This window comes from Natrix helvetica, assembly GCF_964273705.1.
Source record: "Natrix helvetica genome assembly, chromosome: 3".
Taxonomy (NCBI): Eukaryota; Metazoa; Chordata; class Lepidosauria; order Squamata; family Natricidae; genus Natrix; species Natrix helvetica.
The window spans coordinates 171,085,723-171,111,980 of NC_138549.1; the positions used below are offsets into that span (position 1 = coordinate 171,085,723).

The following is a 26,258-nucleotide window of genomic DNA, read 5'->3' on the forward strand; positions in this document are numbered from 1 at the left end:
ACATTCTGCCTTTTCCAATATTTCCTAGGATATTTCATTTCTCTAGGAGAGAGGTTTAAACTTCCTACAATACTCAAATTCTTTCCCAATTTCTATGTTACTGGTTCTTACGAGGAGTGATGGCCATTCTTGTAACCAGAAAGCTTTGAAGCCAAATGGAATTTCGTTGCCTTTGATTGTAATACAAGCTCCTAAAGCTCTGTTTCAAAACCTTGGTAACTTGTCGACATCCGGACTTCAACTCCCAGAACTCCCCAGCAAACATGGGAGTTGAAGTCCAACCTTCTTAAAGTGGCCATATTTGAAAAAAAAAACACTCATCAATATGATCGTTTTAGTTGTGTGTATTTCTGTCTCGCTGGGAAAAAAAATCTCTTGGCACTAAATTTATACAACAAGGATCTTTTAATATATAACAGTTATTTCACTTCCTCTACATACAGATATTCCTCAACATACGACTACAATTGACTAAGTGTCCAAATTTTGATTACGTCACCATGGGGATGGCACAACAGTTGTAAGTATGAAAAATGATCCATTCAAATAGTCACTAAATGAATCCTAAGTCAAGGACTATCTGTACTACCTATAACTCTTCAGCTGGCAGGAAGATAGGAACAGAATCCTGAATGGTTTAAAATTCAGGAAAAGTTCCAGACACTCTTCCCAAGTCAGATTCCCACAATATTCTTAACCTTCAACCAAAATGAATGAGCAATATTTTTTATAATGCCGTGAAAAATTCTGGCACAATAAACAAACCATTAAATGTGCTTCATTCACATATGTTAAGATAATGGTTGTGAAATTCAACATTTTTTACTGGTTCTGTGGGTGTGGCTTGGTGGGCGTGGCAGGGGAAGGATACTGCAAAATCCACATTTCCTCCCAACTCCTGTGGGAAGGAGACTGCAAAATCCACATTCCCTCCCAACTCCTGTGGGAAGGAGACTGCAAAATCCACATTCCCTCCCAACTCCTGTGGGAAGGAGACTGCAAAATCCACATTCCCTCCCAACTCCTGTGGGAAGGAGACTGCAAAATCCACATTCCCTCCCAACTCCTGTGGGAAGGAGACTGCAAAATCCACATTCCCTCCCAACTCCTGTGGGAAGGAGACTGCAAAATCCACATTCCCTCCCAGCTCCTGTGGGAAGGAGACTGAAAAATCCACATTTCCTCCCAACTCCTGTGGGAAGGAGACTGCAAAATCCACATTCCCTCCCCACTCCTGTGGGAAGGATACTGCAAAATCTCCATTCCCTCCCAACTCCTGGGGGAAGGAGGCTGCAAAATCTCCATTCCCTCCCCACTCCTGGGGGAAGGAGACTGCAAAATCCCCATTCCCTCCCCACTCCAGGGGAAGGAGACTGCAAAATGTCCATTCTCCACTCTGGGGCCAGCCAGAGGTGGTATTTGCCAGTTCTCTGAACTACTCAAAATGTCCGCTACCGGTTCTCCAGAACCTGTCAGAACCCGCTGAATTTCACCCCTGGTTAGATTCCCGCAAGTAGCTGAATCATCAATTTTAGAATCACGCGTATTCGATGGACAAACTCTCTGCAGTCCCTGAAGCAAATGAGAAACAGTCAAGACTGAATTTTGCAGAACGTAAAGGTACCAGCAGGTAGTTCAGGAGATATGCAGATTCATCAGCCTAGTCTTCTGCTTAAGCTTTTTCCAGCCCGATCCGTCCTGCAAACATTGGACCCAGAGTTTTGCCTTTCATTTGACAGCCTTTCGACTCGCAGGAAGATTTGTGAGGTGCTGTGGGTGCTAATGAAGTGTTGTGTTGCAAAGTGTAACAAAGGACAAAGAAGTTTAGTCATGGCCCATTGGATCATTCATAGAACATAGAACAATAGAGTTGGAAGGGACTTTGGAGGTCTTCTAGCCCAACCTCCTACTCAAGCAGGAGACCCAATACCATTTCAAACAGATGGCTGTCCCATTTCTTCTTGAAAGCCTCCAGTGATGAAGCCCCCACAACCTCTGAAGACAAGCATTGGTGAGCACCTTTAGGAAATTTCTCTTTAGTTCTAGATTCAAAGTCCCTATTTTGCCCTTTCGATTAAACCTATATGCTTCCTTTCCCAGCAGGGCTGATGGTGCAATAATTTGTCAAGCACCTTGGTGTGCTCCTCCACCCCTTATACTCAGGTGACTGTGTGTTGGGGTACAACTTCTCCCCCAATCGTTGAAGGGCAGCTTAAGAGAGAGCTTCAAAGTTCTCGTAGCTGGTGAAATTCTGGAGGAGCTCTCTGATTTTCTGGAAATCCGGTCTTTGGTTGGGATCCAGGCTCCAACATTTGCACATGATGGAGTACATCACAGGGGGGCACCTGGGTGGGCGGTGCATCTGGAAGCCGTTTTGAACCTTGGTGGAGACCTCCAAGTTACTCATGCCTATAGAGAGAAGGGAAAAGGCTGCATTATTTATGTATTCTGTGTATGGCACAAAATACATCGATAGCAGTACATGTAGTCCTCGACTTACAACTATTCATTTTCTTTTCTTTTCTTTTTAAACAAAAGTTTTATTGGGTTTTTTTTTCAAGTATTTTGGGGAAAAGGGTACATAAATGTGGGAGAAAAATTTTTGACAGCTACATCATACGGAAGGTGGTACTTCCCCGGAATCTTACATCTCTTTCATATTTTATATATATCAAAATATCATTGTTATATTTATATTAGCAGTTATTTTACTCAATTCTTTAGCATCTTCAACCATATTTTATATCACTTCTACATTTCATTATATTAGCAATTGCAATATGTTTTTAATTCATTTCTGTGACCTAAGTTTCATTACTGTCTCCTCTCCCCTTTCTGTTGGCTGAGTCAAGGCTCCTCCCCCCTTCGTGTCTTGTGCGCCGTCTCTTGTTTCACCTAGGAGGTCCTTATGTTTTTCCATGAAGGCTTCTGCCTCCACCACTGTGATAATTCTCACTCTGGCCCCCTCCCAGAAAATCAACAGGCCTTCTGGAATTAACCACCGGAACCAGATATTTTTTTCATATAACTTTTTAGTTATAAAGAAGAATTTCTTCCTCTTATCTCTTATTCTTTTTGGTATCTGTTTCAAAATGGTTATTTCTTTGTCCTTATATCTTAAAGGTTCCCCCCTTTGAACTCCTAGAATCTCATCTCTTGTGGTTTTTCTGAAGAATTTAACATGAACCTCCCTTGGGACATTGTATATTCTGGCATATGCTGAATTAATTCTATATATCAGGTCAATATCCCACCCTAGCTGTTGCCTATCTCTTTTAATATAATTTGCTAACATTGTTATCATAGTCTCTCTTAAGTCTTCACCCTCTGTTTCAGGTATATTTTGAAACCTAAGAAAAAAAGACATCCTTTCAAATTCCATTTTTTCCATGTAGCTCTCAAATACTATTCATTTTCTATTGCGGGAAAATGGTAGGGCGGATTATACGGAGTTGGGCGATATGTAGTCATAACAATATTCTTTTAGAAACTCAAGGTCATCCTTTTTTCTCTGCACCTGGCCGGAACCGGATGGGTGGATTCTGTCTTCGTGGCAGTGGAAGGTTGGACCATGTGATGGACTTGTGGGTGTTGGGGCAGGATCTTGAACTTTCAACTGGGTGGGAAAACCTGGGGACTTTCAGATTCAGGTTTTTCCAGATGTGCCAACGTGGCTCTTTTAATAAATGGCAACTTTGAGGAACTTCTAGCCTTGGAGTGTTATTTGTTTGAGGATGCTATTTGGAACCCTGACATTGAGCTGGTCCTAAGAGTCCCCTACCAACCTCTTGTAACCTTGTCCCCATACCTGGATACGGGTTCTGCCCGCGAGTCATGATTTCATAAAGGAGGATGCCGAAGGACCAGACGTCAGATTTGATGGAGTAGCATCCGCAGGAAAGGCCTTCCGGTGCAGTCCATTTGTAGGGAAAGCTGTTTGAGTAAGAGAGGTAAATGTCTTCCTGCAAAGACAGAAGCACAGGGTGATTCCCTTTGTAGGGAGTCTTGGGGAAACTCGACATTTCTTGATCCCCAAAAGGGATCTGTGCAGACAAGGTCCAGTCAGGAGAGCATGTGTGGAGTCACAATCCACACCTTCTGAACACTGTAAGTCAGTCATGGCAAACCTTTTTGGCACCGAGTGCCCAAACTGGAACGTGTATACATGTGCATGCGGCCCCAGTGCCGGAAACCCGAAGACCAGCTGGCCGGTTTTCAGAGTTATTTTCAGGCCATATTTCTGGATGTTTTTAGGCTGAAAATGACCCCCAAAACAGCCAGAAAATCGGGCTGGTTTTTGGCTGTTTTTAGGCTGTTTTCAGTTATTTTCAGGCCATTCTTATGGCTGTTTTTGGCCTGAAAATGACCCCAAACAGCCAGAAAAACGAGCTGTTTTTGGCTGTTTTCAGAGTCATTTTCAGGCCATTGTTCTGGCTGTTCTTGGCCTGAAAATGACCCCCAAAGCAGCCAGAAAAATGGCCTGTTTTTTGGCTGTTTTGGGGGCTCTTTTCCGAGTCATTTTCAGGCTGTTTTACTGGCTGTTTTTTGCCTGAAAATGACCCCCAAAACATCCAGAAAAAGAGCCTGTTTTTTGGATGGTTTTGAGCTGTTTTCAGAGTCATTTCCAGGCCATTTTTCTGGCTGTTTCTGGCCTGAAAATGACCCCCAAAACAGCCCATTTTTTTGGCTGTTTTTTGGGCTCTTTTCTGAGTCATTTTCAGGCTGTTTTACTGGCTGTTTTTTGCCTGAAAATGACCCCCAAAACAGCCAGAAAAACGGCCTGTTTTTTGGCTGGTTTTTGGGCTGTTTTCAGAGTCATTTTCAGGCTGGTTTTTGGCTGTTTTGTCTGTCTGTCTGTCTATCATCCATCCATCATCTATCTATTACCGTATTTTTCAGAGTATAAGACGCACCAAGGTTTTGAAGAGGCAATTTTTTAAAAAAAAAAGTTTTTGCACTCTGCAGACCTCCCCAAAACGGCCCGTTTTTCATGAAAATGGGCCCGTTTTTTTTTTTTAAAAAAAAAAGAGGCATGAATAGCCTTTAGGAGGCTTGTAGAGTGCTCCTGGGTGGTGGTGGGGGCAAAATTGATTCACTCATTTCTGCCCTCCCCAGCCACCAGGAGCTCTCTGAAAGCCTCCTACAGGCTCTGCATGGCCATTTTGGTGAAGGGGGCGGGGTTTCAGGAGGCCAAAAATGCTGTATTCAGTGTATAAGATGCACCCAGATTTTCAGCATCTTTTTTGAGGGAAAAAGGTACGTCTTATACTCTGAAAAATATAGTATATATCATCTATCTATCTATCTATCTATCTATCTATCTATCTATCTATCTATCTATCTATCATCTATCTATCTTCCTGTCAAACAGGCAACAAGTGGTCAAAATTGGGAGTGCTCAATCAAATCCTGTACCTAGAGGCGGGGCTTGACATCGTGACGACATGACGTGCAATCTTGGAGCTCCAGGATTGCTGTCGCTATCTCTGCTGCTGGATGGTCCTTTAGGACCTAAACCGTCCCTTTGAGATGGTGATAGAGAAGGGCACATCCTGTTGATCTCAGGGACATCGCAAAGTCCCTGATTGATCCAGGAGAAGCTCTTTTTTCCGGCAACAGAGAAGCAGCCATTAAGCTGCAGAAGGTTGGGACAGCCCCTGAATGGAAGAAAAGCAGGAGAGAGAGTGTGTCGAAATGGTGAGATAAATTTTACTATTAGAGAAGAGAACACCCACTTCCGGTTCCGGCGGCTACGGCGACAGGCAAGCCTTTGCCTGCTCCCGCTCTCCCGGTGGGCTTCCCCCGCTTCTGGGGGGGCACAGGACGCCCCGGAGAGGCGTCCTGCCGAGGGAACGGCTCGCGGAGGGTCCTGGCGTCGGCGTCGGCTGGCGGGGGCTTCTCCGCTTCGTTCTAGGCATCGGGGAGCAGTTTTGGAGGGCGCGCGTGCGTCTCGCTCCATGCCGATCGGAGAACGCACTCTTGAACGAAGCAGCGGCAGTATGGTGAGAGGCTTCCTTTCTTCATTCCCTCTCTTTTGAATTGATGGACTTTTCAGCACTTTTAAAAAGTTAAACTTTCGGATCCTTGCTAGAGGTGCGGCTAGAGGGAGGGGGATTTCCCCCCCTCCCTTGGACAAGCGGCTTGAGAAGATTTTGCTTTCACCCCCAGGGGAAGGAGGAGGGGGGAGAGCCAACTAATGATGCCTCACCCCCATAAAAGTGACTTTCATTGGACTTAGCTCCAGAACTTATGGGTGAACTGAGAACTTTCTGAACTTTTAAAATTTTATTATGCCTCTGAGCCCAAAGCTGGCAGGGCAAGATGGCACACTTCCGTTGTCTTCATGAACTGTGGAACTTGACTCCACCTTTAAAATTCAGGCTTCCGGTCTTTGTCTCCGAGTCACCCAGAGGAATCTCTTGTGGATTGTTATTTTCTGAACTCTTTGGAGAAAAAACTTTCATCTATCGCTAGAGTGACTAAAGAAACTCCCACTTGTTTGGATCCTCTGCCTTCTGAATTCGCCTGCCTGCTCTACTTCTCCAGCTGCCCAGTTTCTACTCTGACTGATCTCCTTGCTTCATAAGCCATGTCTCCAAAAAGACCACCTCCTGGAAAGCCTGGCTTTGCTACTTCTGCCCCAACGTCTGCAACGTCTAGTCCAGCTACACAGTCAAAGATAACAGAACTGATGCAACCCAAGACTACAGAGATAGACTTTCAACAAATGCTTCAACAAATTTTACAGGGCCAGGAGGAAATTAAGAAACAGTTAAGGGAAATGAAAGATGAAATTAAAGAGAATCAAGCCCAAATCTTTAAGAACTCACAGAGACTGGACCTTGTGGAGGGTGGGGTGGCGGAGGCGAAAGGGGGGGTAGAGGCTTTACAGAAGGGGAACAAAGAACTCGACATCCAACAAATGAAAACAGAGTTTGAGAGAATGTCCTTTTATCTTAGATTTCAAAATGTAATAGAAGCAGATGGGGAAAATATAAGGGACATTATGACTAATATTTTAGCTGAATACATACACAAAGATAAACAGCAGATGGAATGGGAGATAGACTTAGCCTATAGAGTGAATTCAGCATATGCCAGAACACATAATGTACCCAGGGAGGTTCATATTAAATTCCTTAGGAAAACCACAAGAGATGAAATTCTGGGTGTACAAAGGGGGCAAACACTGACATACCACGACAGGGAGATAACCATTCTGAAGCAGATTCCCAAAAAAATTAGGGAAAAAAGGAAAAGCTATTCGCAATTGGCGAATAAATTATACCAGAAGGGGGTGTGGTTTAGATGGTTGATGCCTGAAGGTATGCTGATATTCTGGGAGGAGACAAGAATCAGAATCAACACACCCATAGAGGCACAGGCCTTTATGGAAAAAAATAAAGCGAACCTAGAAAAAACAGAAGACACTACAACGGTCATACAGGACACGGGAGGGGCCGGAGCTCTGCCAGCGGGGGGTGAAGGGGCAACACCAAGAAAGCTCAGATCACAAAAATAAATAAGAAAACCACAATGTTATAAACAGACCGAAAGTAATAATGAATTTATAACTAGACTATATATTATAACTATATAAACTGATTGAAAACTATTTTTTCTAGAATTAATATGCTGATTTTTTATGATTATGTATTAAGGTTTGATATTTTGATGTAACCTAGGAGTCTGGAGGGAGGGGGCGTCTGCCACACTTGCAACTGCCAAAATTTGTAACCATTCCACTTACCCTTTTCCGCATAAATGTTTTAAAAAAAACCAATAAAACTTCTTGAAAAAAAAAAAAGAGAGAGAGAAGAGAACACCCAAAAAGACTTAGAGTAAGATTAAAATTGAAAAAAGAAGAGAGTAAGCGGCGAATTAGCCTGAATTAAACTTAGTGTGTTATCTATCTTTCTTTAACTTCATTTTTTTTATGGATGGAATTCTTACAAATGCCTCTTACTTTTTAAATTGGACTGGCCTCTATTTTCCTTCTTCTTCTATTTTTCCTCACTTTTTGCATCTGTGGATCAAGAATCTCTTTCAACGCTCGGTTGAATTTTACCTTTTAAATATTTTTTCTCAAGTTCGGAACAAAGCCAATGTTACCAATACCAAAATAATAGAATGATTTAGAATAGGATACAAAAATACTTTATTATTGGGTATAGTGAAGATGATTTAATGAATTATTATACTATAAATGAACCCATATTTAGAATACCTCATTTAAAATGAAGAAATAATAGTGATAGTCAAACAACTGAAGTACTATAATAATAATGTATATAAATATATTTGATTGACAATATGTGATTTTATATAAAGTTTAAGTGATGACTATGGAAAGGATACACAAAAACCTTGTAACCAATCGACACACTGTACGCAATGGAATATGTTTTTTATGTTACCTGTCTTGTTTGTCTATGTTTGTTTAAAAATAAAAACTTTATTAAAATAAAAAATAAATAAAAAATCCTGCACCTGTTAACAGCGGTGTCCCCCAAGACAGCATTTTAGGACCTACACTCTTTATACTTTACATAAATGACCTTTGCGATCATATTATAAGCAGCTGCGTTCTCTTCGCTAATGATATAAAACTATTTAACACCACCGACAATGCGGCTACCCTTCAAAAAGACCTTGACAATGTGTCATAATGGTCAAACAATTGGCAACCCCAAATCTCAACCAACAAATGCTCTGTCTTACACATTGGCAAAATAAATAAATAAATCAGAACACAGAATACAAGCTGTGTGGATACGACCTTGTAGACTCACTCTGTTCAAGGACCTTGGAGTACTCATCTCAAACAATCTAAGTGCCGAAGCTCACTGTAACAACATTGCCAAAAAGGCATTAAGAGTTGTCAACCTACCGTAATCTTGCATAGCTTCTTGTCTGGTAATATTGTACGGCTAACCAGAGCATACAAAACATTTGCTAGACCAATTCTCGAATACAGTTCATCTGTCTGGAACCCGCACTGCATATGGGACATTAATACAATCGAGCGAGTCCAGAGATATTTCATGAGGAGAGTCCTCCACTCCTCTGCTCGCAACAGAATCCCTTAGGCCAGGGGTGTCCAAACTTGGCAACTTTAAGACTTGTGGACTTCAACTCCCAGAATTCCCCAGCCAGCTTTGCTAGCTGGGGAATTCTGGGAGTTGAAGTCCACAACTCTTAAAGTTGCCAAGTTTGGACACCCCTGCCTTAGGCCATCAGGCTTGAAATTTTGGGCTTAAACAACTTAGAACTACGCCGCCTTCAGTCTGACCTAAGTGTAAGACATAAAATCATCTGCTAAAAGGTCCTACCTGTCAATGACTACTTCAGCTTCAACCACAACAATACACTAGCCACAATAGATACAAACTTAAGGTAAACCGCTCCAAACTCGACTGCAGAAAATATGACTTCAGCAACAGAATCAATCTGTCCGTGAAAAGTACCTCGATCAGCCTGGCCATCCCAAAATCTCCCACTTTGCAGATGTTGTTTTCTCCCACCAGGACGTTCCGGGCAGCCAAATCCCGATGGATGAAATTCTGCGATTCCAGGTAGCTCATCCCCTCGGCCACCTGGGAAGCCAAGCAGACCAGCTCCACCATCTCCTTCTGTTTGCCCTCGGGACCTGGAAAGAAACGGACAGTGACACAAGAACCTCCTGGACGATGAGATGTCCTTCGCAAAAAGTTTCGCTTTTTGGGGGGAGGGAGATAGCAAGAGGCGTTGCCTTGCACATGGAGCTCAGAGAAAGACAAATTAACCGATTAACAGAGTTGGAAGAGATTTTATAGGTCATCTAGTCCAACCCCAACATAGATCATCTAGACCAGTGGTTGGCAAGCCGCGGCTCGCGAGCCACAAGCGGCTCTTTACACATTTTAATGCGGCTCTTCTGTGTGCCGGATTATTATCCTCCCTAATCATTGTGGATCGAAAAGAAAAAAGGGAAAGGGGCGCTTGTTTTGAAGCACCCGCTCCCCTCCCTCCTCTCGGGCACTTCAAAACAAGCGCCCCTTTCCCTTTTTCTTTTCGACCCACAATGATTAGGGAGGATCCTGAAGTCGGGCGGGGACGAGAAGCGAGGAGGCAGAAAAAGAAACACCTCCGTTTCTTTTTCTGCGTCCTCGCTTCTCGTCCCCACCCGACTTCAGGATCCTCCCTAATCATTGTGGGTTGAAAAGAAAAAAGGGAAAGGGATGCTTAAAGGTTCAAACAGTAGAGCAAACGCTTCAGAGGCAACAGTTTTCACGGGGAATTAGAACAGAGAGCCCTGGAGTTTCGCTGCCCACCCGGTCAGACCTCGCTTTCCTCGCATGATTGGCTAATTTGCTACTGCCAATGGGGGAGGGGTCTGCAAAGTTGGCTGTTTTAAGACTGGTGGACTTCAATTCTCAGAATTCTGGGAGTTGAAGTCCACCAGTCTTAAGAGCCAATTTTGCAGATCCCTGGGCTAATATGATTGATGCCCTTGGTGGACTTCAATTCTCAGAATTCTGGGAGTTGAAGTCCACAGGTCTTCAAGCTGTCAGGTTTGAAGACCCCTGGGGTTTTTTTTTTTCTAAAGGGTTAGGGGTGCAAGGATCTTGTAACTTGACAGCTTTAAGACTTGCGTGCTTCAAATGCCAGAGTTTATTGAAACTAAAAACAGTGTACCATCCTATGTATTTTCGGTTTTAAAAATGTGGCTCTCAAAATAAATTTCAATCGTGGTTTTGGCGAGATTTGGCTCAGTTGAAAAAAAAGGTTGCCCACCACTGATCTAGACAATCCAGTGCCCACAGGCACCAAAAGGCATCTCCCACTACGGGGAACACACACTAGTGGACCAGATGTTTCTAGCCTGCAATTCAAATTCAGCTGTTCTGATGTTGTATTCTTCATTGGGCATTAGAAATAATTCAAGGTGGCAAGCATATCCTACACACCTTTCTCCTATTTCCCCCACTGTGAGTCATTGCATCGGAGTTGCACTATTTCTCTTTCTCTCTTTCTGCGTCGGAGGCAGAGGGCCATGTGACAGTTATCAGCTGCCTTCGGAGTCGGACATCAGTGGGGCAGAAGAACAGCTGGAGCCTGTTCCCGGTGTGTGCATGCGCAGAGCTGCCAGGAGATGGGAACAGCTAAGGAACAAGGGCCGACTCGGGAGTAAAGGCACAGGTGGACAGTGAATGCCACCCCCCCATAGGGAATAAAGAGGAGCAAAGGGGGAGTGGAGTTTGCAGGAGACAAGTAGTTCGTTTCATTCGTGTGAAGATTTCTTCCTGACTCTCAGAGACTTCTTGCCAAATATTTTCTTGCACAGTGTTGCATTTGGAAGATATTGGCCTGGCAGCTCTCCAAGCCTGATAAGGTCTGTGGTTGTAAATTCACCCTTGGAAGACTGTTTGCCAGGACTTTGCTGGATGTGAATGAGAGGAAATCACAGTAGCTTAATAAAAAGGGGTTTTGTCGGGACAAGGAGTCTGCTTCGTGATTTGGGAAGCCTACCTTAGAACAGGAGGAGGCAACTGACCGTGAGTCAATTTTGTGAACAGACCATCTTCTGGTGAGCTTCTGTGGGCAACTGGCCGGCCATGGAAAGAACAGCCTGCTGGGGGTTGCTGATCTTCTTACGATGCACTTTTGTGTCATTTTGGTAAAATCTAGGCTTGGCTACGCAGACCTCTGGACGAAGGGGTGGAAACGGGAAAAAGGCGATGGTCTTACCTCTCAGGAACGTGAGAAGGCTCCCTTTGCTCATGATTTCGGTGATGATGTAGACCGGATCCCCAGCCGAGCAGATGGCGTAGAGGGAGAGGATGTTTTTGTGCTTCAACAGCCTCAGGGCCTCGATCTCGTTTCTGAAGGTGTCCTGGCACATCAGATCGGCTGGGGTGGAAGGAAAAGCAACGGTAAATTGCTCCCTTCTGATACAGCTCAGCTCCTGACTACTTTTCCAGGTATGCAGGTCATCCTCGACTTACAACCACAATTGAGGCCTGTTGTAACTTCGGACGGCCGCTAAGAGAGTGGTCATAAGTTGAGGACTACCTGTAAAAGAAGGGGGTGGGACAAGGGGTGAAATCCACTTACCTTTGCTACCGTTTCAGTAGCAATGTGACCAGGACCTTCCATGCATGCACAGAGCACGCCTGTAAAGGTAAGCAAACAGCGGGGGAGAGGGGGGGGAATCTGCTGTGCCACGCGATTTAGATTACCATATTTTTCAGAATATAAGATGCACCGGAGTATAAGACGCACCAAGATTTTGAAGTGGTAAATTTTTAAAAAAGGTTTTTGCACTCTGCAGACCTCCCAAACCCTCTGCATGCCTCATTTTTTTGTGAAGAAAAAGGGCATGCATAGCCTTTAGGAGACTTGTAGAGTGCTCCTGGGGGCTGGGGGGGGTGGGGAAAAATGAGCAAAAAGCATCCCATTTTTCACTCATTTTTGCCCTCCCCAGCCCCCAGGAGCACTTTGCAGACCTCCCAAACCTCTGCGCGTCCATTTTTGCAAAGGGGACAGAGTTTCGGGAGGCTGAAAATGCTGTATTCAGTGTATAAGATGCACCCAGATTTTCACCCTGTTTTTGGGGGGGAAAAGGTGCGTCTTATACACCGAAAAATACGGTAGCTAGAAAGCAAGATATCCTGCTTTCTAGCTAATATAAATTGCGCGTCACGGCTGATCGTCACAAAAACCAGTTCGCTCAAACCAGTTTCATTTATTTTTTTACTACTGGTTCGGGGCGAACGGGTAGCATTTTTACTACTGGTTTGGGCAAACCGGTCCAAACTGGGAACATTTCACCCCTGGGTGAGACTTCATTTGCATGAAAAGCCCCAGCGGATGAATCTCGTCATTTGACTCTTTCATTTCTACGGCTCGACTTTACCTCTCTGTAACACCTTGATAGCAACTTTCACTTTCTCTTTCCAAAGTCCCTCGTAGACGTCTCCAAAGGAGCCGGAGTCCAACTTCCGGATCAGACGGAATTCGTCTTTGGGTCTCTCCCAATCGTCCCAGTGGGGCATGGCCTTTGGCTCGGGCTTGGGTCAAAAAGAAAGTCCAAACGGGGTTAAGTTTATGGTGTGTACCGTTTGCAATTTTTGTTCTCCCAATGACAAGTAGCCCTTGACTTACGGCCATTCGTTTAGTGACCGTTCGAAGGTACAACAGTACTGAAAAAAGTGACCTTTTTCACATTTATGACCATTGCAGCTTTGCCACCGTCACGTGATCAAAATTCGGACACTCGGCAACTGACTCGTATTTATGACGGTCGCAGTGTCCTGGGGTCATATGATCCTCTTTTGCGAACTTCCAACAAGGAAAGTCAATGGGGAAGCCGGATTTGCTTTACAACTGGGCTACTAACTTAATAACTGCAGTGCTTCACTTAACGACTGCGGCAAGACGCTTTGTAAAGTGGGGCAAAACTCACTTAACTGCAGTCTCACTTAGCAACAGAAATTTGGGCTCAGCTGTGGTTGTAAGTCGGGGACTATGCATGTCTCTTGCCCCGTTTTTTTTTTGCAAAAACACCCAAGGAAAACGGCTGCAAATGGGGTTTTCTGCATGTAGTTTTAGGATGCTGAATGCAGATATGGTTCGACCCTGTAGGACAACGATGGCGAACCTTTTTTGGCTCGCATGCCATAAGCGGGGAGAACACAGGGGGGGGGTCGTGTGCGGGCGTGCTACACCCATAATGCAATGCGCAATCCCTACAACACGCATGCATCTTTCCAAGCAGCCTCCGTGTTTCCAGTGTCTTTTCCCCCCACTTGAAACTGAACCCAGAAGGACATTTCTTTCAACACCCTAAATGGAAATTTTCTTTTTAAACAGAACTTTCTCTTTGTTTCAGGGTGGGGGTGGGGATGGAGGGGAGGAGACAGTATGCTAGGTCCCTGCCGGAAGGCTGCCATTCTAAAAGGGAGGGGGGCTGCATCTTAACATTAACAGAGTTGGAAGGGACCTTGGAGGTCATCTAGTCCAACCCCCTGCTCACGCAGGAGACCTATACTAGGGATTCGAACCACCGAACTGCCGACCCTTCTGATCAACAAGCTCAGCGTCTTAGCCACTGAGCCACCTAGCTAGGGCTAGGCTGAATAGTTTGCATTATTTTGCTGTAACCGTTTGGGGAATTTCACTTTTGCTGTAACCGCTTGGGGAATTAGGTGGGAGGGTGAGTGGGCCAGCAGGATGCCTCCTCTCCCAGCTGGTTCCAGACGGTTATCCAGCCCTCTAGTGCCAGCGTGACAACCCTCACCTTGGCTCCTTCGGTAGGGATCTCGTGGCCATACTGCTGCAGGTAGATGACAACGTGGACCGGGAAGAACTCTAGCTGTTGAGGGTCTCCATCGAACTTCACATCAAGGGAGAGTTCATCTGTGTTCGAGGAACTGGCCCGTCACTTGGCCTTGGGACGTTGGCCCTCCTTGCGCCCGCCAGTGGGGTTCCTGCCACCGCTGCCACCCAAGCCGGGCTGCCAGATACCCCTGCAGTGACGTCCAGGGGTGAGGCTCTCTCATCTCCATCCTCTTGTCGGCTTTGACGGCCGTTATCTGCTGACCTGCAGGTCAGAGCCTTCTGCGTCTTCACGTTCTGGAAGGCGTCCATCATGCATCGCATGGCTTGCTCCATGAGGAGACCAGGTTCGTCCCCTTTCTCCTCTTCATCCTCTGGTGCCTTCAGCTCCTCTTCCCACCCGCGTCGATGACGGCCTCGGGAGAAGTTGACTTCCTTTGTCCTCCCGTCCCAGTCGTTCTTCTTCCCAACGCCTATGGCCCACCAAGACTTAGCTGAGTCCCACAGGCCCACGGCTTCCTCCATCCCTCTGGCATGGTTTACTCCTGGGTGGGCTTTTGTGGAGGCTTCCCGCCAGCATTCAGCTTCCTCCTGGTCTCTGACATTGTTTGCACGGGTCCCTACTTTACGGCAGATGCCTCTCCGGGTTGACTTTTTTGGGGGAGGGGGGGGCAAATTCCGCCTAATGTAAGGACCTGCCCCAGCTATCTTCTCAGGGAAGGATGACTTTTGACATGGATGACATTAGCATTCCAAAAGGCACTTTTACTGAGAGAAGGGATCGCAGAGAAAACAGGCGGAGTGTGAAAATTCCCGCGTGATGCCTTAAGCCAGAGACCTTCAAACTTGGCAACTTTAAGACTTGTGGACTTCAACTCCCAGAATTCTCCAGCCAGCTGGCTGGAGAATTCTGGGAGTTGAAGTCCACAAGTCTTAAAGTTGCCAAGTTTGAAGGTCTCTGGCTTAAGCTATTTTCCGCTGTTCACCCCCCACCCCCACCCCAATACCCCACATCTACAATTAGCCAATGCAATGCCCCAAAGGTGTTATGAGAACTCAGAGGTAGTATGGCGATAACCGGCTGGAACCGGCTGGGAGAGGAGGCATCCTGCTGGCCCACTCACCCTCCCACCAGCAAAAGTGAAAGAAAGCAAACCATTCAACCCCAAGATGCACCCCCACCCCCTTTAGAATAGCAGCATTCCAGCAAGGACCTGACTGATGGTATTATTTTCACAACTGTATCCTGCCTAACAACCAGGGAAGCATTTATTTGTGATCCTTGTTTATGGATGTGCTTAGGATGTCCTTAAATTCCTAAATCATCCCTTGGTAAGCCTGCAGAGATCCTATTTCCTCTGACATCCCTGATGGATGGCTGCCTCCATCAAAGGCGATCCAGTCGCTAAGACACTGTTTTCCCAACTTGGCAACTTTAAAGAGGTGTGGACTTCTACTCCCAGAAGTCCACCGCCAGCATGGCTGGGCTGAAGAATTCTGGGAATTGAAGTCCAGACATTTTAAAGTGGCCAAGGTTAGACTAACACTGTGCTCAGGTGAGCAGAGTGCCACCTGGTGGAGATATGGGTCAGCTCACTTCGAAGACTGCACCACAGCAATGCTGCTTTGAGGGAGCAGATTGAGAGGGGGGGGGGAAGTGTGGTTTAAGGCATCGAGGCACAAAAATAAATTCAAAATATCTACATTAAAAAAAGAAAAGAAAGGCCTCCAAATATTTCGCTCCATTCATTCTGAAGGAGGAATTAAACAAAGAATACTAGAAATGGCTCCCTAGTTGTATTTTCATATACATATCTGTTCTGACTCCCCTCTCCACGCAGGCTTGGCTGTTTGCCACTGTTTAATTACTAAGATAACAAATCCCTTGGCCGAAGGCCCAGACACCTCACATTCAACAGAGCAACCCAGATAATTCAAACGAAGCATCACAGATAGTCCAAACGAGCAGACACGGCTAGAATACACAGATAGATTTTCTTAACTACTAATACGAATGGTTGTTTCCTGCAAATGTCCCCTCCCAACGCCTCACCTATAATCTCTCTTGGGAGGGGCCAATCCACAACCACCTGTGCTTAATCATCTTCTGTGAGTTTGCCTACGGAGTTGCTGCTTCCGTTTCTCAGCTCTTCTCAATCTAGCATCAGGGACAAACTGCCTTTGATCCTCCCCACTGCTCCATGCCTCAGGCGCCTCCTGGTAGCCAACCAGCCTCTCTGGTCCCTGCTCTGAGTCTGAACCCTGCACAGGGTCCTCTACATCGTCCAGGGCAGACTCATATGGTTCCTCGCTATCCGAGTCCATCAGCAGCTCAACCGGATCCTGCTGGGCCACAACACATATCAGTAAGTACATGTCAGTTCCCAAGCACCTGAATTTTGATCACATGACCTCCCGTGGTTATAAGTGCGAGGACCAGCCACGGGTCACTTTTTTCAGTGCTGTTGTAACTTTGAACAGTCGCTAAATGAATGCTTGAAAGTCAAGGGCTACCTTTAGCGCTACCCATCTCATCTTAAAGTTGCTACGGTTGAAACTAGCCTGCACATACATCAAAAATAGCAATAGCACTTAGACTTATATAACACTTGACAGTGTTTTATAGTGCTTCTTAAGCGGTTTTACAAGGGAGCATATTGTCCCAAACAATCTGAGTCCTCATTTTACCAACCTCAAAAGGATGGGAGGCTGGATAAACCTTGAGCAGGTAAGAATCGAACTGCTGGCAATCAGCCGAATTAAAATGCAATACTGCATTCTAACCACTGCGCCACCATGGCTCAAACAATGCAGATTATACGCAATAGACGAGTGCAATTGATACATGCCACACATGCCTGCAACTGGTGGGTGCCATATACATCTCTGCCAGTCCCACCTCATCCCCAGATGAAGATCAGAAGCTGTACGTCAGAGGTGTCCAATCTTGGCAACTTTAAGACTTGTGGACTTCAGAATTCCCCAGCCAGATATGCTATGGCAGCTTGCTGGCTGGTGAATTCTGGGAATTGAAGTCCACCAGTCTTAAAGTTGCCAAGCTGCAAGGCATTCTGTGCCCAGCGCTCTCTCACCTTGTAGCAGGGAGCCAGAAGTTTCAAGCCGTGAGTAAGAACCTTTTCCTTGTAACACGTCACCAGGGTGAGCAGGTCGGGGAACGTCCTCGTCCCGTTCATGTAAAATCTCCCCTCGCCGTTTCGCAAGACCTTGTAATGTCTGGTCAGGTGGCCATCGCGGACTATCAAATTCAGAAAAGCAAATTAAAGACAAGTCAAGGCAAGACTATTATACAATACAATACAATAGCAGAGTTGGAAGGGACCTTGGAGGTCTTCTAGTCCAACCCCCTGCCTAGGCAGGAAACCCTATACCGTTTCAGACAAATGGCTATCCAACATCTTCTTAAAGACTTCCAGTGTTGGGGCATTCACAACTTCTGGAGGCAACTTCTGTTCCACTGATTAATTGTTCTCACTGTCAGGAAATTTCTCCTCAGTTCTAAGTTGCTTCTCTCCTTGATTAGTTTCCACCCATTGCTTCTTGTTCTGCCCTCAGGTGCTTTGGGGAATAGCTTGACTGCCTCTTCTTTGTGGCAACCCCTGAGATATTGGAAGACTGCTATCATGTCTCCCCTAGTCCTTCTTTCTATTGAACTAGACATACCTAGTTCCTGCAACCGTTCTTCATATGTTTTAGTCTCCAGTCCCCTAATCCTCTTGGTTGCTCTTCTCTGCACTCTTTCTAGAGTCTCCACATCTTTTCTACATTGTGGAGACCAAAATTGAATGCAGTATTTCAAGTGTGGCCTTACCAAGGCCTTATAAAGTGGTATTAACACTTATTATGGGGCAGGGGATTCAGAAATCCCCCCTCTCTTTAAAGGTTTTTTTAAGGAAGGGGGGATAGGGTGCTAGCTTGCTGGGGCCTGCATGGTGCAGAAGAGCAAATTAGCTGATTTGCAGAATATTTTTTGCAATGGGTAGGGCTGTGATGGCGAACCTATGGCACACAGAGCCCTCTCTGTGGGCACGCAAGCAGTCGCCCCAGCTCAGCTCTACCGTGCATGTACACATGCCTCCCACTGGCCAGATTGTTTTTGGGTCTCTGCCGAGCATGTGTAGGGGGAGGAGCGCATGTGGGAGATGCACGCATATGCACGGGGCGGGGCGGGTGTGTGTGTGGAGGGGGGTTTGTGGGGGGGTTGTAAATGCATACGTGGGGTGCGTGGGAGTGTGTGGGGGTCATGTTTACATGCGCAGGGGGTGGGATGCATACTGGGAGGTCGCGCGTGCATAAATGCGCAGGGTGCCACCTGCGCATTGCATCATGGGTGCGTGCGACAAAAATGTTAGCCACCACTGGTGCAGGGAAAGAAAACGGAGCACATGTGCAACATCTATTCAGCTTTGATTGAGTGTAAATCAAACTAAGCCAGGTCAGAGCTGGTTAATATTTGGATGGGAGACGGTGAGGGAATTTTCTAGGCAGGGTTGCCAAATCAAAATAGGACCTTGGAAGAAAAGGATGACCGCTCCAACCACTCCCATCCCATTGCCCAAGAAAACAAGGGCGGGTGTGCATGAAGCCGCCACCCTGTGCCTTTATTTACCTTTGGGAAATGGGCAAGGAGACCCAGAAATACCTACTGAAAGGGTTTCCAATTCTTGCTCAGTTTGAATTGCTTTGTAGAATAGGAATGGAAAGAAAGAAAGAAAGAAAGAAAGAAAGAAAGAAAGAAAGAAAGAAAGAAAGAAAGAAAGAAAGAAAGAAAGAAAGAAAGAAGAGTGAGGGAAGGAGGAAGAAAGGAAAAGAGGGAGAGGAAGGAAGGAAGGAAAAGATGGAGGGAGAGGGAAGGAGGGAGGAAGGAAGGAAGGAAGGAAATCTTTGTCATCTATTTTAATAAAGTCTTTAGATCCGTGTTTGTCCACCTCAGCAATTTTAAAATGAGGGGGGACTTCAATGCCCAGAATTCTGGGAAATGATGTCCACACCTCCTAAAATTGCTGAGGTTACCTTAACTTAACTCTGGCCATGCCCCAGAAAGCCCCGTCCTCTTTTTACTCTCACCAGTGTGCAATGCACATTAAAACCAGATGATTGAACACATGGTTGATATAAAGTAAGAATTCCGTTTATGCTTACCTTTTATATGTTATTTTTAAAATTGTAAAACTGTGAGATTTGGAGGGATTTCTACTACTAGCATGGGAGCTACCAAAATTTTCAATGTACCTTTTAACCTTTTCCCCATAAATGTTTTAAAACCAATAAAATTCTTTACAAAAAAACAAAAGAGGAGTGGGCTGAATAACATGGTTGAGGTCATTATCTTGACTCTTTTAATCCTGCAGCCCCTCCCTTAAAAGTTTTGCAAATTCTGGCCCAAAGAGATGGGTAGCCCTTTCTCAATCCTTCCTTTTAATTTCCTCTCTCTCTTCTTAAGAGTCGTTTTAGTGGATGAGTCAAATCTCCCGTTTCTTTTCTAAACTGCTCCGGGAGGCCAAAAATCCCTTAGTCATGACGGCCGCTCCTCGGTTTACGACCACAATTAAGTGACTAACCACTGATTTTACCACCTTTTCTTGACACGGTTGTTATGTGAATCGGTGCAGTCGCTAAGTGAATCACACGGCCATTAAGCAAATCTGGATTCCCCCACCATTCTGACTTTGCTCGTGGGAAGCCAGCTGGGAAAGTCACACATGACGATCACGTGACCCCCACCGAGGCTTTGCAACCGTCATAAGTACATGCCAGTTGCCAAGCGTCTGAATTTTGATCCCGTGACCAGGGGGAGGCTGCGAAGACGGTAAATGAGAAGGCAGGTTGCCATTTTTTTCCAGTGCTGTTGTAACTTTGAATGGCCAATAAACGAAGGGTCCCTGTAGGGTGCTTAGATCCAGCCAGTTAGGCCAGCCTGAAAACAGCAAAGGACTGGCACGCAATGCCCCTGCCAGAGAAAACATGCTCCGTTGTTGCTGGCAGAGGGCTATCAAAACAAACTAGAAACAAAGCAAAAGGAGAAATGTTTCCCCTTTTGCATTTGAGCATAGCAATAGCACCAGCGCTTAGATTTATATACCGCTTTACCGCCCTCTCTAAGCGGTTTACAGAGTCAGCATGCAAGAAGGGACAGGAAAGGAGAAAGGGACATAGGAAAGACCAAGATGGGAAGATGGGAAAGAGCAAGGAAGGAAAAAGAAGGAAAGAGGGGAAGGAAGAAGAAAGGAAAAGGAAGAGGGAGGGAGGGAAGGAAGGAAGGGAAGAAGGAAAAGGAGAAAGGGAAAGAGGAATGACAAAGAAAAAGAAGGAAAGATGGGAAGAGAGCAAGGAAGGAAAAAGAAGGAGAGAGGGGAAAGAAGAAGGAAGGAGAATGAAGAGGGAAGGGAAAAGGAGGGAAGGAAGGAAAAGGAGAAAGGGAAAGACAAAGAAAAAGAAGGGAAGATGGGAAGTAAGAAGAAAGGAGAATTAAAGTAGAATAAAATATGGATTAAAAATATAAGAATGAAGACGTGGCATAGAAAGGACAGTTGGAAGCCTGTTTCAAAAGATAAGGAAATGTCATCAACCTTCAACCACAACATGTTCCAGTAAAAGTCCCTGTGTCAAAAGTCCAAAACCACAAGGTTCAAATAAAGTTCGTTAATGACACGTAGCCCATACCTGTAACCAGTGACGTGCGGTGAAGTTTATGGCTAGTGAGGCAGCAATTTTTTTAGACTTGTGGACTTCAACTCCCAGAATTCCACAGCCAGGCATGCTCAGTTCCGATTTAAAGCAACAGCTTTAAACTTATTTAAATAAGTTTTCTTCCTTCTTTTTCTTTTTCTTTTCCCTTCCCCTCCTTCCTCCCTCTCTCCCCCCTCCCCCCTCTCAAACACACAAACACACACACACACACACACACACACACACACACACAGAAGTTGGATTATAGTGTTTAATTCCATGTAGCTGATTTCCAGGGCAAAGGAGGAGTTATTTTTGCCCTGTCCAATGGCATTTTCTTTGATAAAAGGGACGGAAAGATGGTCTTTGGGTTCCCTCCTTGAATGAGAGAATCCGTTTTAGTCAAAACGTTCAAATGTAATAAAATGATCTTCTTATCTCGATCTATTTCATTGGAAAAGATGCCCGCCTGAGGAAAGAGCCTTTCACGTCTCTGAAAGCCAGCCCAGGGTGGGATCTCTCCACGATGGGCGCAAGACCGATCCATGTTCACCAGCAAAGGGCAAAACTCTCTTCCATGGCCTCATTTCCCACCCGAAGCTTCCCCGTTTCTTCTCCATTCTTTTGCTTTCCGTAAAAACAGGGACGCGCTTTGGGAAGGCGGGAGCCCAGAGGAGCCCACCGGCGCCCAAACTGCCAAACTTCCCAGCTCAGCTGCTTCCCAAGCGGGTGGCGCCTGCCAGACGGGACGACAGGAGCTGTGAGGGAGCACGGGCTCCAGGGGCTCTGAGCGTCCACCAGCCTGAGCTGTGCCGCGGGCGAAAGACAGCGCTTTAGTCAGTGAGGTGTCAGGGGAGAGGATAGAATCTCTCCTCCTCTCCCCCGACACCTCACTGACTAAAGCGCTGTCTTTCGCCCGCGGCACAGCTCAGGCGGGCGAAAGGAAGCGCTTTAGTCAGCGGGGTGTGGGGGAGAGGAGAGAATGCTCAGGCATTCTCCCCTCCTCTCCCCCACACCCCGCTGACTAAAGCGCTTCCTTTCGCCCGCCTGAGCTCCTCTTCCTCTTATATATATGAAACTCCCTCATGGATATTATTATTTTATATATTATTATTTCATGATGAGAGGGGAGGCTCTGCCTCCCCTGCCTCCAATGACCGCACGTCCCTGCCCGTAACAAAAGGAGAAGTAAGACCCCCATCTACTTATAAGGCTTTTTCCCTAAATAACCAATAAGAAATGTGTTACGTATTTCCGTGTTACGCTGCTTTGAGAATGTATAAAAATGCGTGCATCAATAATAAAGATCGTTCGGAATTTGCAATGTTAACCATGGGCTAACATTTCTGAACCTGGCTGCCAAATAAACTTTTCCTGTATCCTGAGAAGTCTAAAGCCTGTCATTTTCTGCAACAGAATGAAGAGGGAAGGGAAAAGGAGGGAAGGAAGGAAAAGGAGAACGGGAAAGAGGAAAGAGGAAAGAAAAAGAAGGGAAGATGGGAAGAGAGCAAGGAAGGAAAATAAGGAAGGAAGGAAGGAAGGAAGGAAGATTATAATGTGAGGGAGGGTCTGAGGGAAGTCCTGCCTTAGCACTTGGCCACCACTGGTGGCCCCAACATGAGTCCCACCTGCCATGGCCACGCCCATTCCCCCTCCCCGAGGTCAAATACAACCCTGATGTGGCCCTCAGTGAAATCGAGTTTGACACCCCTGCACTAAGCAAACAGTTATAAGTGGAGGTCTGCCTGTGAAGAATTCAGAAAAGAACACAAGAATCCTTTCTGTTTTTTGCAGCAGAAAGTCTTACCTGAAAGTACGAAATCCGCTCCAATTTTCTCACTGATACGAACCAGGAAAGCACCGGATTTATTCCTTTCCGACAACAGCCGAAGCACGGCTTCCGAGCGGGAGATTTGCCCAAAGAACCATCTATGGGGACGGTAGAAGGAAAAAAAAGAAGAAATAAGCCGCTGAATCTGACCCACATCCATCTAGTCCAGTGTTTCTCAAACTTGGTGTCTTTAAGTCCTGTGGACTTCAACTCCCAGAATTCCCCAGCCAGCTATGCTGGCTGGGGGATTCTGGGAGTTGAAGTCCACAGGACTTAAAGTCGCCAAGTTTGAGAAACACTGATCTAGTCTAACAATCTTTTTCACAATGGGGTGGGGGATGATGGACTGGAGAACCGTGTATCCCTGTTCCTCTCCACTTTACAATACAATACAATAGCAGAGTTGGAAGGGACCTTGGAGGTCTTCCAGTCCAACCCCCTGCCTTGGCAGGAAACCCATTACCGTTTCAGACAAATGGCTATCCAACATCTTCTTAAAGACTTCCAGTGTTGGGGCATTCACAACTTCTGGAGGCAAGCTATTCCACTGATTAATTGTTCTAACTGTCAGGAAGTTTCTCCTCAGTTCTAAGTTGCTTCTCTCCTTGATTAGTTTCCATCCATTGCTTCTTGTTCTGCCCTCGGGTGCTTTGGAGAATAGTTTGACTCCTTCTTTGTGGCAACCCCTGAGATATTGGAAGACTGCTATCATGTCTCCCCTAGTCCTTCTTTCTCTTAAACTAAACATACCCAGTTCCTGCAACCGTTTTCTTCATATGTTTTAGTCTCCAGTCCCCTAATCATCTTTGTTGCTCTTCTCTGCACTCTTTCTAGAGTCTCCATATCTTTTTTACATTGTGGCGATCAATACTGGATGCAGTATTCTAAGTGTGGCCTTATAAAGTCGTATTAACACTTCGCGTGATCTTGATTCTATCCCTCTGTCAACTTTCTTTGACTGTGATGGCAAAACCTATGGCACGCCTGCCAGAGGGGGTACACAGAGCCCTCTCTGCGGGCACAGCGGCCCTCACCCCAGCCCAGCTCTACCGCACAAGGTGCAGGAGACCTTCCAGGCCCAAAACAAGGCCCAAATGCTGCGCCCCAAAAGGCAATGCATGTGCACATCCTATGCATGCGCCCCACCCCCTGTTTTGGGCCTGGAAGGCCTTCTGCACCAATCTGGAAGTCAAAGTGGGGCACGGGAGGAGGAGGGCGGGAATAAGGCCCCAAAATGCAATGCAAGCACTCCTGTGCCCATGCCCCCTGCCCCCCATGCATATCCCCCCACCCCACCCCGCGCATGTGTGCGTGCGTCCCTGCGTTTGCCTCGACCCCCGCGCATAAGCTCTGCCCCTGCGGGCTGTTTTGGGCCTGGAATGCCTTCACCAACCTGGAAGCCAAAAATGGGTGATGGGGGGGTGCACATGTGCGGGGGGGGAGGGGGAGCACGTGTGTGTGTGTCACACACGCATGCGTGGGGGCAGGACGCCCGTGGGGAGGGGTCGCACACGCCTTGCATTGTTGCAGAAAAGGTTAGCCATCCCTGTTCTACGACATCATTGCTGCGTCTGCAAGTCACCACTTCTTTTTAGCTTGGCTGACTGACTTGAGCCGTCTGCAGGCTCGTTTCTACGTGCAGCATGGGGTGGATTTCCCAGCAGGTTGGTTGTGGGGCTGGGAAGGGAAACTGGAGGAACTGGTGTGTTTGGGGGATGCTTCTTGGAAAACAAGCTGAATTGGAACTTTTGTCCTTTCCATGAAAAAAATGTCCAGGGAAAGATGTTGGTTATCCTCGGGAGCGGGAAGAAGATGCTCATAATGATGAGGTGTGCGTGTGTGTGTGTGTGTGTGTGTGTGTAGGCGTCCTTGTGTGTATGAAATTTCTACGATCTAATCTAATGCTTTTCAACCTTGGCCGCTTTAAGATATCTGGACTTCAATTTCCCAGAATTCCCCAGCTCGCCATATTGGGTGAGGAATTCTGGGAGTTGAAGTCCAAATATCTTCAATGTGCTAAAGTTGAAAAGCTCTGCTCTAGCCTCCTGCCTGTCAGTGATGTGTGGACTTCAACTCCCAGAATTCTTCACACACACATTTTAAAGTGGGTAAGATTGACACTGCTATAGCCTCTCTGGGTGCCCCATTTCCCTGCCGGTTGTGACTCAAACAGTCTGAAAATACCCCTGGATCTCAAGTTATCCTTTCAGCTAATGTTTACTCGCACAGAACTGCATCAAGGCCTCAATAGCAATAGCACACTTATATGCCGCCTCATTGTGCTTTATGGAACTCTCTGAGCAGTTTATGTCAACATATTGACCCCAACAATCTGTGCCCTCATTTTAGTGACCTTGGAAGGATGGAAGGCTGAGTCAATCTTGAGCCAATCAGGATTGAACTGCTGGCAGTGGGCAAAGTTTGCCTGCAATACTGCAATCTAACCATGTGCCGCCATGGCTAGAATAGAATAGAACAGAATAGAAATTAGCCATTGGACTTATATACAGCTTCACAGTACTTCACATCCCTCTCTAAGTGATTTACAGAGTCAGCCTATTGTCCCCCAACCACCTGGGTCCTCATTTTACCGACCTCGAAAGGATAGAAGGCTGAGTCAACCCGTCAAGATTGAACTGTTGGCAGTGGGCAGAGTTAGCCTGCAATACCGCATTCTAACCACTGCGCCACCCGAATTCCTTCAACGTAGCCACCAAAACCCACTGAAGATTTTTGCAGCAAAGGCTAGAGTAATGCTTCAAGTTGCAACCTGCTAGTACTTACGGCTCCGTCTCTACTGTCTCTTTCTTGGCGAGATAGCTGTAGGGAACGTAGCCTTCCTCGCATATTCCCCCAAGAACATCCACCTGCTTGGCCCAACACCATTCCCCGGTCTTCTGAATCACTTCGAACAGGTCCCCTGCTTGGAAAGTCAGCTCCGTTTCGGTTCGGGCTTCAAAATCCCACAAACTGGTGTATAGAGAACACCGGGCTCCCGGCACCGGATCTGTCTTGCAAGCCATGGCGAGCGCCGGATTGAAAAGAGGGAACAAATCAACTTTGGTTTTGTCTCCTTTCTGCCTTCGCCAGCTGCAAGCCCTGTTGACACTCGCATAGTTTTGCAGTCCTTCTGGAATGCAGCAAAGGGATTTCTCGTAAAGCCACGGAGGCGTTCCTGGAGCAGGTGAGCCCTACCAGCACAAGGTGTGCAAACTGGAAAAGCAGAGAGGGTGGGAAAGAAGGAACGGGGAAAGTCCCTTTCTGCCTTCTATTGCTCAATGAACTTTCAGGATGCATTTCAGCCCAGCCCTTTCTGACTTGTACAATGGACTCCTTTTAAAAGTTTTCTTTTTAAAAATGTGAAAGGGTTTTTCCAGTGTGGTGGGTAAGGAATTTATAAGCGGGTTATATACAGAAGACA

At 46.2% G+C, this 26,258-nt stretch overlaps 1 protein-coding gene across 1 annotated transcript; it reads right to left on the reverse strand.

Moving 5' to 3' along the window:
• Positions 1–1,165: 1,165 nt before the first annotated feature.
• PTK6 (protein tyrosine kinase 6) lies at positions 1,166–25,963 on the reverse strand. The gene is made up of 8 exons (XM_081949743.1): positions 25,622–25,963; positions 22,814–22,935; positions 17,412–17,575; positions 12,899–13,052; positions 11,731–11,892; positions 9,468–9,649; positions 3,809–3,962; positions 1,166–2,409 (listed from the first exon to the last, which is right to left on the reverse strand). The coding sequence occupies exons 1-8, from the start codon at positions 25,858–25,860 to the stop codon at positions 2,213–2,215; spliced, it is 1,374 nt and encodes a 457-aa protein (XP_081805869.1). The 5' UTR covers positions 25,861–25,963; the 3' UTR covers positions 1,166–2,212.
• Between the last annotated feature and the right edge of the window lie 295 nt (positions 25,964–26,258).

What these genes read in the sequence shown, in the direction of transcription:
- PTK6 (XM_081949743.1), bottom strand. Translation starts at nt 25,860, where the DNA reads ATGGCTTGCAAGACAGATCCGGTGCCGGGAGCCCGGTGTTCTCTATAC. An exon ending in GAGACAGTAGAGACGGAGCC is followed by an intron (nt 22,936 to 25,621) that starts GTAAGTACTAGC and finishes CCGTCCCCATAG; the next exon opens with ATGGTTCTTTGGGCAAATCT. An exon ending in TTCTGGCTCCCTGCTACAAG is followed by an intron (nt 13,053 to 17,411) that starts GTGAGAGAGCGC and finishes TTTTGACCCAAG; the next exon opens with CCCGAGCCAAAGGCCATGCC.